The sequence below is a fragment of the Manis pentadactyla genome, chromosome 4 (assembly GCF_030020395.1).
Source record: "Manis pentadactyla isolate mManPen7 chromosome 4, mManPen7.hap1, whole genome shotgun sequence".
In the NCBI taxonomy this organism is placed as follows: domain Eukaryota; kingdom Metazoa; phylum Chordata; class Mammalia; order Pholidota; family Manidae; genus Manis; species Manis pentadactyla.
In genome coordinates, this window is record NC_080022.1 from 156,950,125 (window position 1) to 156,967,683 (window position 17,559).

Consider the following 17,559-nt stretch of genomic DNA (forward strand, 5'->3'; position numbering starts at 1 on the left):
TGGTAACCAGACATTTATTGCACCTCGTGATAAAAAGAAAGACTATGAAGTGTATTTTTTTGTCAAAAAAAAGTTTTTTCAAGCTTCTCAATCTAATTGTCAACTCACAGGAAACAGAGAAAAATAGAGAAAAATATTTAAACTACACCAACTGGAATACAATCAGCAAATACAAACTGGGAAAGTATACTTGACAAACAATCCAGTTTCAACAACATATAAATTTGAAAAGAAAAATGAAGAAATTAATACAATCAGAAAAATTTGAATATTAACTGGGTAATTGTAGAGACTATTCCTAATTTTTCTTAGGTGTGATAACATTCTTACAAATATATTTACAGATGAAATGTGGTGTGCTATCTGAGATCTGCTTCAAGATAACTGAGAGCAAAGTGAATTCAGATAAAACAGTATTAACAAGGAGTTGATATTAGCTGAAGCTGGCTAATAATATAATTGATTTATAATTATATAATTCTCTGTACTGTTTTTAAAAATTTCCATAACAAAAAAAGTAGGAAGAAAAGTTAATTACAACATTTTACTCAAAAGATGAAATTCTCTTAAAACCTGTTAAGTCAAATGTTCAACAGCTCTGAAAGTAATCATATGAATCAAACTCATGACAAGTTTCCTTAATGGATTGAGATGAAATCAAGATCTACATACTGGCTTACACTAAGTTGACCATATACTTTGTTATATTTTAATTTTGCTCACATTTTCCCATCTTACTTAAGAAGAAGTAAGAATGGTGACTGAGTCAGTATTCTATTTTTTATGCAAATAAATAAAAAGGAAATACAGTTACACAGACAGGTCCTCCAAGACACATTAGATTCTAGACACAAAAGTTTATTTAGTCAGTTATCTCAAATTAGATACTGAAGTCCCATAATTTCATGATTCTTACAAAACAATTTTAAAATTCTTGCAAAATCAAAACGAAAATCCACAACTGTGGAACACTAAAAACTATCAGCCTGGGTTTAATTAAGGGGAAGAAATAACAGGCTCTCTTATTGCAAAAGAAAGACAAGTGATATTTAGTCAAGTAATTCAGATAGGTCCTCTAAAATCCATCTACTACATATCAATATATTACCCTGAAGTCCTGCTTCTTGAATAGGAGAAAGGTTTAATATATACAAAATAGGCAAAACCAAGAAAGAACACAGTATTTTCCTGGAGTATCGGTTTTATTCAAGGACTGTGTTTTAAAAAGTTTAATGAAGTGGATTCACAAGAAAATCAGCAGCATCTTGCTTTTCCATGTTAGGAACCTAAATTTAATGGTAAAAATCTAGAGAGCAGGAATTTTTATATATGCTGACTGCCCAGAAATTATAGTAGTTTTGTATTATCAGTGTATTAATAATATTTAAAAACAAAATCATATTTCTATTAAACATTTCAACTACAAACATGAATCAGAGTTAAAAGCAGAAGCTTGGGAGGGTAAAGCTTGAAACTACTGAGAAATTCAGTGCTGTTAAAGCTATGTTAAAAAAATATTTATACCAATTCTAGTAAAATTATCAGATTGTTTAACAAATAAAAAAGAGAAAATTTGCTTCCAATTTCCCTTGAGGTCAATTTGAAAATGGCCTTAGGAAAGAAAGAAGTCCTGATACATGCTACAACATTAGTGAAACTTCAAGACATTATGCTAAGTGAAATAAACAAGACAAAGAACGACAGACATACGATTCCATTTCTATAGGGTATCTAGAACAGGCAAATTCAGGGAGGCAGAAAGGAGAGCAGAGGTTCCCAGAGACTGAGGAGAGGAGGGAATCGCGAGTTATTGTTTAATGTGTACAGTTTCTATCTGGGATGACAAGAGTTCTAAAAGTAGATGTTGGTGAGGATTACATAACACTGTGAGTGTACATAATGCCAGTGAATTGTGCACTTAAAAAATGGATAAAGTGGTAAATTTTATGTCATGTATATTTACCACAATAACCCCCCACAAAGCCCCATAAACTTAACAAATAGATAACCTTAAAAGGTGATGTTCTCTATATCAAAATCATCACACATGGTCTTTTATCCCCTGCCCTTCTGCCATTCCCCCTCTACTTTACTCTTTATTATCCTTCGATATCAACTGAAACACTGCTTCTTGGAAATCTTACCTAAATCACGGAGCAGGGAAACTTTTTTTATTATACAGTAGATTCTCCTTCACAGCACTCATTAGTTTTAAATATTTACATATACAGTTTTCCCATGATACTTATATATACATATTTCCATGACAATTATTTCCCTCTCTAAAATGTAAAGCTCCATGAAGAGCTTTTAAGCTTTACTCTGACCCTCTAGCTTGGATGCTTAACATTATTGAAATTCATGAATGAGAAGAAAAATTGTAAAGCCTTGCACTAGTGATACAGCTAACTTGGTAGAAGATCAAAAAGATGCAAACTGAAAAAAGGTAATTTAGTGATCAATAATATCAACAAGTCATTTTAACATGCTCCCAAGACCTATACCAAGAAGCAGAAACTGAGGCTGATTCTGCTCTTTATTAGAAGTAGTACATATTATAATGATTTTACTGATTCATTGTATTTATAATGATAGTGAAGTCTATAAATACATTTTACTTCGCAAAATACAAGTTAGATAAAAATTTTAAATAAGATATCAATTTTTAATCGAGCAAGACATTCCCCTGAATAAAACATATGGATGTGAACACAAATTGGATCAAATTTATGAAAGGGTAAACTGTAAGAATCAAGGTGAACATATTCTAAATCAAGGTTTCTCAACCTCAGTAGTACTGACTTGTTATGAGTGTGTCCCATTTAACCATTTAAAAATGTAAAATTCAGTGGCATTAACTGTATGCACAATGTTGTGTAACCATCATCACTATTTCCAATATTTTTCATCACCTAAATGGAATCTCTGTACCCACTAAGCATGAACTTCTCACTCTTTACACCCCTGGTAACCTCTAAGCTACTTTAAATGTGATTCTTGTAGATAGCTCCATAAGTGGAGTCATGTATCTGTCTATGTCCGGCTTATTTCACTTGACATAATGTTTTCAAGGTTCATACATATTACAGCATGCATAAGGACTTCATTCTTTTTTATGATGGAAAAATACTCCATTATATGTATATACTACATTTTGTTTATCCATTTATCTGTTGAGGGATACTTAGGTTGTTCTACTTTTCTGATAGTGTGAGTAATATCCCTTAACGGTGAAGAACAAGTACCTGTATGTATGTACGAGTCCCCTTTTGGGTGTTTACATAGGAGTGGAATTAAAGGAGGGTCCTATGGTGATTCTATGTTTAAGTTTTTGAGATACCACCAAACTCTTTTCCACAGTAGCTGAATAACTTTATATTCCCACCAGCAATCTATAAAGGTTCCAATGTCTCCACATCCTCACCAACACGTTATTTTCCTTTTTTAAAAAAAAACAACAATAGTCACCTTAATGTGTGTGAAGAGGTATTTCCTTGTGGTTTGGATTTGGATTTCCCCAGTAACTAATGATGCTAACAATCTTCCTGTCTGCTTATGGGCGGGCCATTTGTGTATCTTCTTTGGAGAAATGTCTATTCAAGTCCTTTGCCCATTTTTTAATTGGGTAGTTTGCCTTTTTATTGCTGAATTGTAGGAGTTCTTCAAATATTCTAAATATTAAAGCTTTATAAGATACAGGACTTGCAAACATTTCTTCCATTCTGTGGGCTGCCTTTTCACTGTCTTGATCAGGCATCCTCCGAAAGAGGAGGTTTAATTTTACCCAAGTTCATTTTACCTACTTTTGTTGTTGCCTATACTTCTGCTGTCCAACTGCCGCCATATCCAGTATTGCACACATGTGTCTCTATGTTTCCTTCTAAGTGTTATAGTTCTAGCTGGTAAGTTTAGGACTTTGATTCATTTTCAGCTAGTTTTTACATATGATGTAAGGTAAAGGTCCAGCTTCATTCTTTTGCATGTGAATATTCAGTTTTCTCAGCACTCTCTGTTGAAAGGACTGTCCTTTTGTAAATGCTGAGATCAATAGGAACCAATTTATACATAACCTGGCGTGTGCTACATTTTTTACATGACAAGGCAGTTTCAAAGAAGGAAATTGGAACAGCAAATAAACATTCAGTCAATTAATCAATATTTATTGGCATTCTCGTACTATGTGCAAAGCCTAATGCTGATTGCTGTGAGGGTAAAAGATTTAAGGTATAGAATGTATTTTTTTAGGGGCTTAAAATTTATTTGGGAAAGTAAGCCACTACACCAGCCAAGTTAACTAATTTAAGGCATGCATGGAGCCAGACTAAATGAGCACTTCAGATAGTATGCACTAAGGGAATTTGGAGGAGGCAGTTATCACTGCCAGCTGGGATGGAAGTTTTTCTTTGTTGGCATTAGTGTTAATCCAGCCATGTAAATCACTTTTGAAAGAACAAAAGAAAAATAGAAAACCAAAGTCTATATACATAGTCCTTTTCTAACATGTTTCAAGTATCTTGTTATTTTCATAATAATATTTCATCAAAAGACTAATGTAGTCAAATTTATAAAACATATGCAACTAGTACAATGACTCCGTTTTCCAGTGTTTATAAAAGAGAAACAGGAAACATGACAATTTTTCCTGTCTTTCATATTCAACAAGTTCAATGTATGGCATTTCCCTTATAATTCTTTCAAAACACAACATAGTTGCTAACACTTCAATGTGTTTGAAAACTATGTCTCTTCTCTGGGCATGGTATTCATGTTCATTTTAGGTAAGATTTTTAAGTGACCTGTTCCTCATTTTTTATCTTGTAAGAAACTGTTAGGGAAAAGTTACAGGGAACATATAACTCAATGAATCCAAATAATGAATTTTAAAATAATTCAAATGGTAACAGGAAGTCTTTAGAAAATGAACTATTTCTCAGTGACAGCTGAATGAACGTAGGTATATAGAGAAAATAAAATAAAATAATACTGTGTGGACTAAAATACACCTGCCATTGAACATGTAATCCAAAAACTTCCTCAAAATATACTTAAGCAAACCATAGAAAGGATAATTGGTGCAAGTGAAAATAAGATCAGCATATACAGTCATATAGTCTGGTGCCTCTGCTACAATAAAGTTTGGTTTATTAAGAAACACCTGATTTTACTTCAATAAAGTAACAACTCAGAAAATGAAATGAGCCCTCTAAGAATAAACACAGAGTTATTATAATCTAGGAGAGAGACATATAAACTTTACCAATCTGGGATTGTATATAAACACTTGTTATATGTTTACCAAGTATATAAACATGGGCAAAATCTTACAAAGTGGTACAGATACATCATCTATGTTCCTCCTCCCTGCTGTTGTCTACTCCGCATTAACTGCTTCATCGTACCTACTGCTTCATGCCTTCCATCTGAGTGTCACTCACAAATAGGAGACGCTCTAAGAGGTTTGTTTTACTTGGAAGTAGGCAGCTGGTGACTTTATGAATTAATTAGCTACTGATTTGGTATGGAGATATATGTTTGGATTCAATTTCAGTGAGGTACAACAAAGTATCAAGATAGCTTAATTTTAGACAAATACGAGAATGGAAATCTTACCCACATACAGGCCTCAATCCTAACTTTTGAGATGATGCTCCACAAAGAAATGGCTCCTTCAATGTCCTCTTCATCTGGACAAATAATCTGATCAGGGTAGGGTGGTTCAGGGAAATTAACTGAATTGCATTCATAAGCAGCTAATGTAACTGAAGCTATATGTGGACCCTATAAAACAAATAGGAAAAACCTCTGATGAGAAATAGTACTGAAAACAGTTACCAATATACATTATTTTAACAGTATCTTAATCACTATATGTTAATAGAAATATCTTAACTTTTAAACAACTAGAATCTATCTAGCTAAATATTTCAAAATGCAGTTGATAATTTACAAAAATAATCCTTCCCAGAATCTCTTCCTGGCTTGATTAAAAATTTTTTTAAAACTCAGATTTATTGAGGTATAATTTGCATATGGTAAGAGTCATTTTTTTTCAGGTCTATAGTTCAATCACTTTTGACAAATATATTCAATTATATAACCACAACCAATCAAAATATAGAACATTTCCATCACTGAAAAAAGTTCCCTTGTGCCCTTTCGTAGTCAGTCTCCTTTCCCCGTCAGTCTCCTTTCCCCAACACCAGCTCCTTGAATCATATGATTTCTGGCTTGATTCTGATTTTACTTGTCCACATTTCTCATTTGTAAGACTATCCCCTGTGATAAAAACTTCCTGTGCCCTAACTTAAGAATACTGTTTTTTGTCCCTTAAAAAGAGCTGATGAAAAAAAAAAAAAGAACTGGTGAAGTAACTACCTCACGCATCTTTCCCACTGAGATGTTAAAACAAAAATAAAACTGTGGAACCAGTATCAGTGAGTTTTTCTTTTACAGGAATTTTTTTTCTAAGGAAGCTTTTGTGCTGTTTTGAACCTTTATTTTGAGGTATGACAAATTAATGAAAATCATATACATTAAAATGAATTATTATTTCAATGTGTGATAAAGGCTTAAACATAACAGTTCCCAAATGCACATGTATGCCAAGGTGAGGTGTCTGTGTTAGAATTTACTAGGGAGTTTGTTTAAAAATAATTAATTCCTGGGCCCCCTAAGCATTTCCTAAGCATAGATTGATTTAATAGGTGCAGGTGGGAACCCCTATGTTTTAAACAAATTCCTTATAGTTTCAAATAGGTTAGGTTCTAATAAGCTAGGATTAGGAAACATTGCAAGAAAAGTAAATTAAAGGTCAGAAAATTCGTGGCTTTGGACAAGTCACTTAAACTTTATGGGCCTCAGTTTACTCTTCTGCAAGGCAAAACAATTAGACACATCTTATGATTTTACCCAGCTCCAAAATTCAAAAGCCCCAAATATAAGCAAATACATCAATAAAATCTAATGCTAATCTTCCAAATTCTCATGAGCTGTAAAGTCTAAAAGTTGGACATCCTTAACATGCTGCTCTAATATCCATAGTGTAAGTATTTACTTTAAAGCATACTGTAGACAACGTTTATAGCATTATGGCCACTAACGTAAGTTCCAGAGCTAGATGTTCTTCTGGTTCAGGTTCAGGCCTCTGCCACTTACTTTTTGAATCTTGCTTTCCTCATCTATAAATGGGAATGTAAAATACCCTCAGGACTGACACACTGGGAATATTGTGAGGTCTAAATTAGTTCATATAAAGCACTCAGATTAAAACTGCTGGGCATACAACAAGCCCTCAAAAAGTACAGTACTAGCCTCTAGCTGTAATGAAGAAAAATACTACATCTGTGAATAAAGACACACACACACACACACACACACACGAGTAAGTGGTCTGTGTATATACGACAGTTTTTAAAAATCACATAGCAAAAGAATTTGTGGCTCAAAGACGAAGTGCATAACATGCAGTGATGAAAATAAAACATTAAAGAACTGCTATCAAGATGAAAGGCAATAAAAAACAAGTTTTTTTTTGTTGCATGGTAATATGAAAGGAAAGATATCATAAATCTAAGTCACATTTTCCTCTAAATGCAACAGGCATTTTGTGTTCACATAAAATCTTAAAAAAATGAAGTTCTAAATTTAGCAATAAATCAGTTATTAGGTTTTCTGAACCAAAAAATATCTAGGTGAATTTTTAGTTAGTTCCTCTTTTTCTTCAGTTTTAATTCATAGAGATCCATAAATAGTAATACATAAGTTTTAAAAATATTTATAGAATGTTTAAACAAGGAATGTTTTTGAGTACTCAGGGTTTTTAAAAAAGTTTGATTATCCATGAAATCTACAATTGTTTCTTTGAATATTATGTGTGTAAGGGTTTTCAAAGTTGGGGGAAAAAAACAATTATTTTGCTATTTTACCAACTCTCCACACACCCACCCCAAGTTTGAAAGTTTGTGGAATTCGGAATAACTAAACAATTAGTGAAAAATTTCTCACTGTACACTTACAGCTAAGTGTCAGATGTAATTAAAACAAAAAAAAACCCCTTTAACCTCAACCTTTACTGTTTGAAAACACAAAAAGGAAACGTGATGCCAGTTAAGTAAAACAAGAAATTCAAGAGTTTGTCCACAATATCCCCACACAACTGTCTCCTTTAGGTTGCAGGAACAGTCTACTCTTCAACTTTAAAAATGAACTCTAAGTGAACAAATCTGAACTGCATTGGATGCTTAAATAATGAGATTTCTGGAAAATAGAGGAAGGAAAAAATTATATTTCTATGCCAGAAATATAGATAAAATGTGTACCCCAACAGATTAAACACAATATCCAACAAGATAAAAGACTTATACATAGTTTTAATTTTAAGTGATTCTAAAAAAGGAAATTTTCCGTAATCTGATGAGAATTTTTCTCTATAAAGAAAGGAGGGTTCATTCACACAACTAAACTGATATATACTTTCCATAACCGCATTAATAAGTCATGATTACTTAGCCTTAGAGGCAGATGTGGTGGTTCCCAGCAAAATGAACACAAATAACTCAGCTTCTTGTCTTTTGTTCATTCTCAAGAGCATGTTTTACCTTTACCATGACATTTAGCTTAAACTATTTTAACTGATAGGGAACCTCACAAGCTCATAAATATAACTGACTTGACTGCAATAAATATTAATTTACATGAAAAATCCAAACACAAAAATAATATAACAATCATTTTGATTAAAGAAGTTTAAAAGTTACATATACTCAAGACACCTTTAAGTCTATTTTCTAAAATGTACAAGCCCACTACAATGTATCAAATATGAAAGAATCACATTTTAACTGTACTATATGAAGAAAACAAGGGATAAAGACAAACAGCTATAATAACAAAAGTCTATCTGGGCAGAAACAACATAAAATATAAATTACAATATACTGAGCAGAGGTTCTAGCTCTCATGGACATATGTATATATTGATATGTATGGGCTTGAGATCATGGCCTTTGGCTGACAGTTTTCTGCCTTAAATTATGAAGTAATTGGTATTAGACTTTCACTCCTAAAGTAAACAAGTAGAAAACTTGACAAAATACATGGAACAATTTTTTTCAGACATTGTACCACAGGCAGCATATGACTTCTGACTGTTGAGAAGAGGGATACAAATGAGGAAACCCTATGACTCTGGTTTTTCACTTGTAGAGACACCACATGTACACAGCAAAATCTGTGGTCCAAAGAGGAAGAGCCCAAGCAAAGCTTGGTACTTTTCTTGAGTTGAGAAGGAAATCAGGGTGCAGGAAGGCTGAGGAGTTGTGGGACAGAATACTAGTGAAGGGTGAGCTGTGCAAAGAAAGAACTTTAGAAATATGTCAGGAGGTCCCCTTGAGACTCTGGTGTACAAAGTTGCACTATATGCTAGAGTGAAATTTCATGAAACCAGTCAAAGTACAAATAGTGCAAAAAGAACCACTAAGAGGGAGTTGTAAGCTAAACACTTCCTAGAATTCATACAGGTCTAGGAAGCACTTGAGCTTCAACCCGCTAAAGTGGAGTAACTTAATATTCAGGGAAGACCTTGGAAAGAGCCTAGAGTAAAAGCTACTCTAAACAGGCCATAACAGGCCTTTTCAAAAGTCTTAAACAGATAAGACTGATCCACAGGTAACTTAACTGCCCACCAAAACAAAAAATGGATGCTCTACAAAGAAAGACAAAATCTGTAAACTCAACAATTAAATCTGTAAATACCAACAACAATGTGGTATTAACCACATGTCCAGCATCCAATAAGAAATATCTAAATCTACGAAGCAGAAAAATGTGATCCATAAGTAGAAGAAACATTAGTCAATAGAAACAGACCCAGAAATGTCAGAAATATGAGGAAAAAGTGACCATAAATATATTTAAGAATTTAAAGCAGCAGCTGGCAAACTTCAACCCATGGACCAAATTTGGCCCACTACCAGTTTTAAAAAGAAAGTTTCAAGGAATAGAGCCATGTGCATTCATTTACATATCATCTCTGGCTAATTCTGTGCTTCAATGACAAAACTGAATAGCTCTAACAGAGACTCTATGACCTACAAAGTCTAAAATATTTACTCTATTTCCTTTTACAGAAAAAAAATGCTGATCTCTGATTTAAAGGAAGACAAACACAATGAGGAAAGAAATGTTAAGTATAATAAATTGGAACTTCTAGAGCTGAAAATATAATACCTGATTAGAAAAATTAATTGTGTTATCAACTGATTAGACACTGTAGAAGAAAATATTAGAGAACTTGAAGATAGGGCAATGGAAAGTATCCAAACTAAAGGACACAGAGTAAAGGTTATGAAAGAAATGGACCTCAGTAACCTGTGGAATAATACCAACTAGTTTAAATCTACATCCTATTAGAATTCCATTAAGAGAAGAAAAGGTGGGGAGGAGGAGAAGTATGGGCACAAAAATACTTAAAGAAATAGTGGCCAAAAATTTCAACATTTGATGAAAAATACCAATCCATCAACTCACAGATCTAAGAAACTCACCAAACCTCAGTCAGGATTAATACAAAGAAAACAAAACACACATAATCAAATTGCTGAAAAACTATAATCACAATATAATCAAATTGCTAGGACAGTAATAACAAGAAAATCTTAAAAGCAATCAGAGGAGATAAAAAAAAACGAATTATCCAAAGAGAACACAGATGACTTACCACAAATTATGCAAACCAAAAAGTAATGGAATTACTTCTCTAAAGTGCTAAAAGGAAAACAACTCTGTCATTCCTGAATCTAGGGAAAATATACGTAAAAAATATAGATGAAATAAAAACATTTTAGACAGACAAAAGCCAAAAGAATTTGTTCTAGTAGATCAGCACTAAAATAAATATTAAAATTCTTAGATAGAAATAGAATGCTAGACATGGAAACTTTAATGCACACAAAGGAGTGAAGAGCACTGGAAATACAGAAGATATTTCCTCATTTAAAAATTTCTTTAAAAAAATTATTGTTTAAAGCAAAAACTATGACATATTTAGAAGTAAAATATGACAACAGCAGAAGGGAGAAAATGGAGCACACTATTGTAAGGTGGTTACATTATATATACTAAAAAAAATGCTCAATCCCAAAAAAAAGGTAGGCAATGAAAAATAAAAAATAGGTGGGATAAATAGTTTGAGGGTAGAGTTAAACCCAACCATACTGAAAACTACATCAGTTGTAAATGGATCAAACATATAAATGAAAGACAGAATGTCAGACTATTAAAAAGCAAGAGCTCACATACATATACATGACTTTATGTACATGCTGTCTGTAAGAAACCCATTTTAAAATCAAACCCCAAAAAACAAAAGTAAAGGGATGAAAAAAGAACCATTTAAAAATAATAAAAATGATGGAGTGGCTATATTAAGTTCACATAAAGTAAACTTCAGATAGGGAAAATTATTAGAGATGAATAAGGACATTAAATAATGACAAAAGGGCTAATTTTTAGGGAGATGGAACAATCCTAAATATGCAGGCATCTAATAACAGCATCAGAATACATAAAGCAAAAACTGACAGAACTGAAAGATGAAATAAACAAATCCACAATTATAGTAGGAAATTTCAATACCCTTCTCTTATCAGTTGATAGAACAAATAAAATGACAACTAGTATGGATACAGAAGACTTGAACAATATGAAACACTCCACCCAACAACAGCCAAATACATATTCTTTTCCAATACACATGGAACATTCATCAAGACAGATCATATGGTGTGGTATAAAACAATTCTCAACACATTTCAAAGAATGTGTCATGTGGCAAATTAAAGGTCAATACAAGGAGTACTTCTTAAGGAAAAGTGGCAAATGAAAGTCCTTAAAGGTTAATCTTTATAGTTAGGGCCAGTGTCCTTTAATCTATGTAATCAAAAGAAGCCAAATAGTTATACACAGCCCAGACTGTTACTCCCCAGCACAGGAAGCTCTATAAATTCCCTAGTTAGTGACCAGGTCACAAGTAACTAACATTCATTAACTGTACATGTAACTCTTGAGAGTTCCTAATTACTGCATTGGATACTTATAAGTACTTATGAATTACTTATGATAAGTAAGTTAAACTTTATGGTTATAATGAAAAGTTGTATTTTCATTAGAGTGGCAAGTTTGAGGTTTTTGTTGTTTCTGGTAATTCAGTATAGTCATTCTAAGTGAAGTCAAGTCAAGATTGCTCAGTTGTTTGTGACATATTGGACATCTGGTTTTGCTTCATTTCAAAGTCTCATATATCTAGTCTCATGAGCTGTATTACATTATATTTTCCAAAGTTTTGATAATGGAATAATTTTGCCTTGTCCAGGATAAATGATGTACTACTCAGCCAGGCAAGAGTATGTCTGGGTAAGAGAAAAACCATAGTTAGATCAGAGGGTGTCAAAAGTCTAATAAGAGCATATATAGGTATTTGTGGAAAAAGTATTTTAACCCCAAAAAATTTTTTTAGATAAATTTTATAAATTAATTCCTACAATCTATATTCTTTCATGAGCAGTGTAAAAAGGAAGGTTTAATGATTGAAAAAAAAATAACAGAATTCTATGGAATTTTTATTCTAGCTTCAAGAATAGTAATACACTACTAATTAAGTTCTAAATAAGAGTATTTAGAATTAAAAAATATTCTAGGATAAAGAGGAACAAATTTCCAACTACAAAATAAAATAAGTCATGGGGATGAAAGCGCAGAAGAGTATAGTAAAAAATATTGTAGTATCTTGGTATAACAGATGGTAACTACACTTATCAAGGTAAGCATTTAGTAATGTAATTGTTGAATCACCATGTTGTATACCTGAAACCAATATTGCATATCCAACTATATTTCAATAAAAAGAAAAAATAATTTTCATAAAGAAATGAAACGATCATTCCTCAATTTATACCACACAGAGATATCCTAATCTGGTACTGAAGAGAAGTTCTAAGTAGGACCCTGATAATAACCTCTATACGCCCTGAGAAAGAAATCCTGGTGCCACAACACAAATTACAGTCATTGTAAGGAAGGTGTGGGATATTCATACCTTAATCCCTGAAAAGGATTCTATCAATAAAATGACAAACTAGTATGTGCATGCATTGTTTTAAAAAAAAAAAGTTCTCTGATTTTGAGCTTTACTGTTAGATTTACTTGGGGGCTCTTTCTTTCAAATATATTTTTTAAAAAGTAAAAACCTAAAATGGACATATTAATTAATTATGAGCCTAATTTATAATTAAACCAAACCTCTTTATCAACCAAAATGGAGAATATAATATTGCATAAAGAGTACAATATAAATATGAGCGTTTGTAAGGAAGATGAGCAGACAGACATTCTTCCATCCTAAACAGCTCCCTCAGAATTTATAAAACATTCCTAAAGACTGGAGTTGTTTGTACAACATCTGTAATGTCAATTCGTAGCCTAATCCATCATCCATACACAGAAGTCAAGTGAGATCCCAAAGGCAAAATTTCCAATTAGCTTTGTCTGGAAAGTTTAGGGCAAAGGTAATAAAATCAAGAATCCTGTGCTGATTCACTGGGAAAACATTTGTTTGCTACACTCCTTTGCTAAGGAACAAAAGGAGTCAGTGGTTAGTCTGGAATGTGATTCATTAGGAATATCTGGATGATAAATAAATGAAAGGAGATGACAAATGGTTGTCTGCAATGACTTGCAAAACCTTTGTTTTCTTTAAGTCCAACTTTTAGGGAACTTTAGAAATGCCTTTGCAAACAGGAATTCTACTCCTAAATTCTCTTAATTGTTGCCTTCCTCATCATAGTCAGAAAACAACTTACCTAAGGTTATGAGGTACAGCAAACAATTCTAGAAGGCTAGAGCATAAAACTGCTGATTCCAAATGGACAAAAGGACACAAATTAACTAGAATTTATATTCCTTTTGTGAAAGGTTCCAAGTTTACAAATTAAGCCTCTGCTCACTCTCTATAAAATGTAGTACAGTATGTCAAAAAGCAATACTCTGGGCATTAATGTGAGTTTTAGTTTACAACTTACTAGATGTAATCAGACTTCTATCTCCTATTCCTCATTTGCTGAAAAGTCTAGCAATAATAATGAAGATAATGCCCGCACAACCCAGGTAACAGGGCAACACTATATGAGAATATACAGTAAAAGTGTTGTGACTATAAAATTGTTTACAAAAACAAAAAAACATATATATATATCTCTGAAGTCATTTTTATTGTATTAAATCAATCCATAAATAAAGATATGCTTCATTTTTCTTCTCAAAACCTAAGCAACTTTTCATCATAAAGTTGATTTAAGTATTTAGGAGAAATGGACTACATATTTAGAGCAAGAGCTTAAAAAGGTTATTATAAATTGCTTAAAATATATCCCCAACAGAACAGATTTCAACTAAACTGAATCTTTTCAGCTGTCATTTAAGCGCAGAATAATAAATAATGACTTAAGGGCAGGAAGTTATCCAGTCTGTACAGCATACCCCCTATATTCTGGAGACCTTGATTTCTTCTTTTGATGTGGTGGTGTTCACAAGAGTTAATACATGAGTCATTCCTTGGGGAAAGACAGGGAGAAGAGCTGGTCATGCCCTCATCAAAAAAAAGGGCAAACAGATCTTTTCGAAGAAGAGCCTGTTGGTCTTCCCGCAAAAGCCCTGAGTCACTGCATGCTTATAGCCAGAGTCATTATACCTATACATAGCAATTATCAAGTCACATCAGAATCTTACTTCTGGCAATTTCTTTCTTTTTTTTCTTACAGAGGGACAAACAGGTGAGCAATGAAGCAATAATTACAAGACAAGCAGGAAAAAAGTAAAGAGGCTCCATAACAATTTTTTAATATTCCACCTCAAGGCATTAAACAATTACTGTAATATTTCTCTACTTCTCTACTTCATTTCAATCCATATCCATGCGGTTTTCCAAGTGACATTTACTTTAGTTATCAAATAGCCAAAAAATGTAAGAAATGTCTATGTTTGATGAAAAAATACCTTTATAATAGTGTCCTATCAATTATTTGTGCATTAAAGTAAACATGGTGCTGTTTACAGGTGTTCTATAAATATTCAATAGCAATCAAATGTCAGATTTTTTTAAATGTACAATTTTTACTGCACATTTTAGTGATGAAGTAATTTAAACTTTAAAGTAGAAACAAGCCTCTGAATCTTACACAAGGGCAAATACCTTGCAACTAATTTTCTTTGTATTTTTTATAGCAAAGAGCCAAATATTTTTTCTATTAAAATGGTCATATTAAACAAAAGACTCATAAATACCATTCAGATGATAATACCTTGATGTTATAGCTTCTAATAAAACCTGATCTATTCTACAATGTAATTGAATAGTTCCAAAACTTTTCTACATCCCAACTGCATCTAGATAGGACAACTCTAATGCTTTCAACATGTGAAAATCCCTCCTATCTGGACCCCAAAGATAAGGGAATTCACTGGTTAAAATATATGCCAAAGATAAAAGTTACCTGTAAAATATATTCATCCTTCTATTTATAGCTCAATATTTGTGAGCTTTTTAAAATTATAAAATGATTGTTGAAAGGTTTTGTTCCCATAGAGTTCTTTGTCTAGGAGTTCGGCTTATTTGAAAGGAATATAGGGCTTATTAAACCTTTCTCCAGGAAAGTGCTCCACCTAGTGTAAAAAACTGTTCATGTTGCATTATTTGGGGCTTAAAAAATTCTTGCCCAAGGACTTATTCGCTGTTATTGTTAAATAGAACAGGCTTTATAAATCCTTAATGGCACAGTGTTTACAAATAGCTCTTTAATCATCTGTTTGTCTTGTAACTTGATGAATAATAATGTATGTGCATATGAGGAGCGTGTCTGAGATACATTTCTCACTATCAAAGTTCCTGTTTTTGTTAACTTGATTGTTTACAGAATAATGAATAACATTTTTCTAGTAATGGGAAGTAATTCTAAGGTGGCTACTGAAATAACCCCATCACTTCTTCCAAAGTTTATAACAATCTAAACTTATCCATAAATTGTTTCTCAAAATGACTGCAACGTTGTAAAAACTGGTATTCAATAATTGCACACATCAATGGTTAAAACAAGAAATTAGAATTAAACCTGCTGTCACTAGGCAGCTCATTTGGAACAAATTCTTCCACATTTCTCTTCATAAAAAGTTGGGTTTTTTTCCCCCTTAATGGTTTCTAGAGTACTCAAACACTTGTACAACTATCCTCTCTTCTAAAACATCATGTTAAGGCTAACATTATGATCCAGAAGAGAGAAATTATAATCCTTTTTTGGCAAATGGATGAACCAAATGCACATGTCACATAAAAATCTTTAGAAGGTGGCTAGCTCACTAGGGTTCCCAAGCTCAATATGTTTCTTCTAGTATATTTACTGTTGTCCCATGAGTTAGAGCAAGGGTTAGAAAACTACAGCCTGCAGATCAAATCCAGCCTGCCACCTGCTTTTGTGAATAAAGGTTGATAGACAGTCACATTTATTCCTTTACACACTGCCCTTGGATGTTTTCTCATAACAATGACAGACCTGAGGAAGCTGAAAGAGACTGTATGGCTGGCAAAGCCTAAAATACCTGGCTCTTTACAGAAAAAATGTTGACCCCTGTGCTGTCTAGATGCATTAAAGAGGTTAACAGCAGTGATGTTCCCTTCATTAACTTACTATGTTTACTCTGGGCACAATTTCCACTAGTAAATAAGCATTCCTGGATCACTCATGTTCCAGATCTTCTGAAAGGAAACTGTTACATGCTTGATAAGATTAAAATACGTTTGTTTTGTTAATGAATTTCTGGAAATTAATATCCAAGAGAAGAGTGTTTAGAAGGTGCACTCTTAGACAAATCTGTCAGCCACAGAAGCTTTTTTGCATCTGATCTATTTATAAAAAACATGAATAAAGTAAATGAATGAAATCAGTAACTTGTACTACCTGCCAGACAAAATTTGCTCATTTCTTAGACATCAAAGCAACAAAGATGCCTGCATCAGAAATAAAATCAAAAGAAGAAACAGTTTACAGACGTTATTTAATTTCTAATTTTTTATTTAAGATTCTTTCCTTAAATAAAAAAACAACCTATCTTACTATAGATATACCAGAGATCATAAGTATGTTATATACACTAAATAAAAAACTAAGAATCACATTTTAAGCCTTCACTGTGCCTGTTGCTTATCTAAATTTAAGTAAACAATGCAGAGGATGCCCTTATTAAAATGTCATTTTTAATGCAAGGAGTAGATGCAGTTTTATTTGCTGGGGAAATAAAAAGGAGGATTACTGATGTTCAATACAAAATTATCATGCAAAATAAGAAAAAGCTCTACATAGATTGGGTCATTTTTCATCAGCAGTCACAAAAAAATACTCAGAAATTGGAGGTAAACTATTTTACCAATAAAAGAAGTCCAATTATTCTTCCTACCCCTCACACCTCTATAGGATTTTCCAAAGATTTTATTTTACATTAATTTATTCAACATGT

At 32.6% G+C, this 17,559-nt stretch overlaps 1 protein-coding gene across 3 annotated transcripts in view; it reads right to left on the minus strand.

Moving 5' to 3' along the window:
* VMP1 (vacuole membrane protein 1) overlaps positions 1–17,559 on the minus strand; it is a 141,168-nt gene that overhangs the window by 63,527 nt on the left and 60,082 nt on the right. For all 3 annotated transcript variants that reach the window (XR_005023644.2, XM_036879898.2, XM_036879899.2), the window contains exon 6: positions 5,611–5,778. Coding sequence is in view for 2 of the 3 variants with exons in the window: in XM_036879898.2 (XP_036735793.1) it covers positions 5,611–5,778 (168 nt within the window). In the remaining variant the exon portion in view is untranslated. The remainder of the gene's footprint in view (positions 1–5,610; positions 5,779–17,559) is intronic.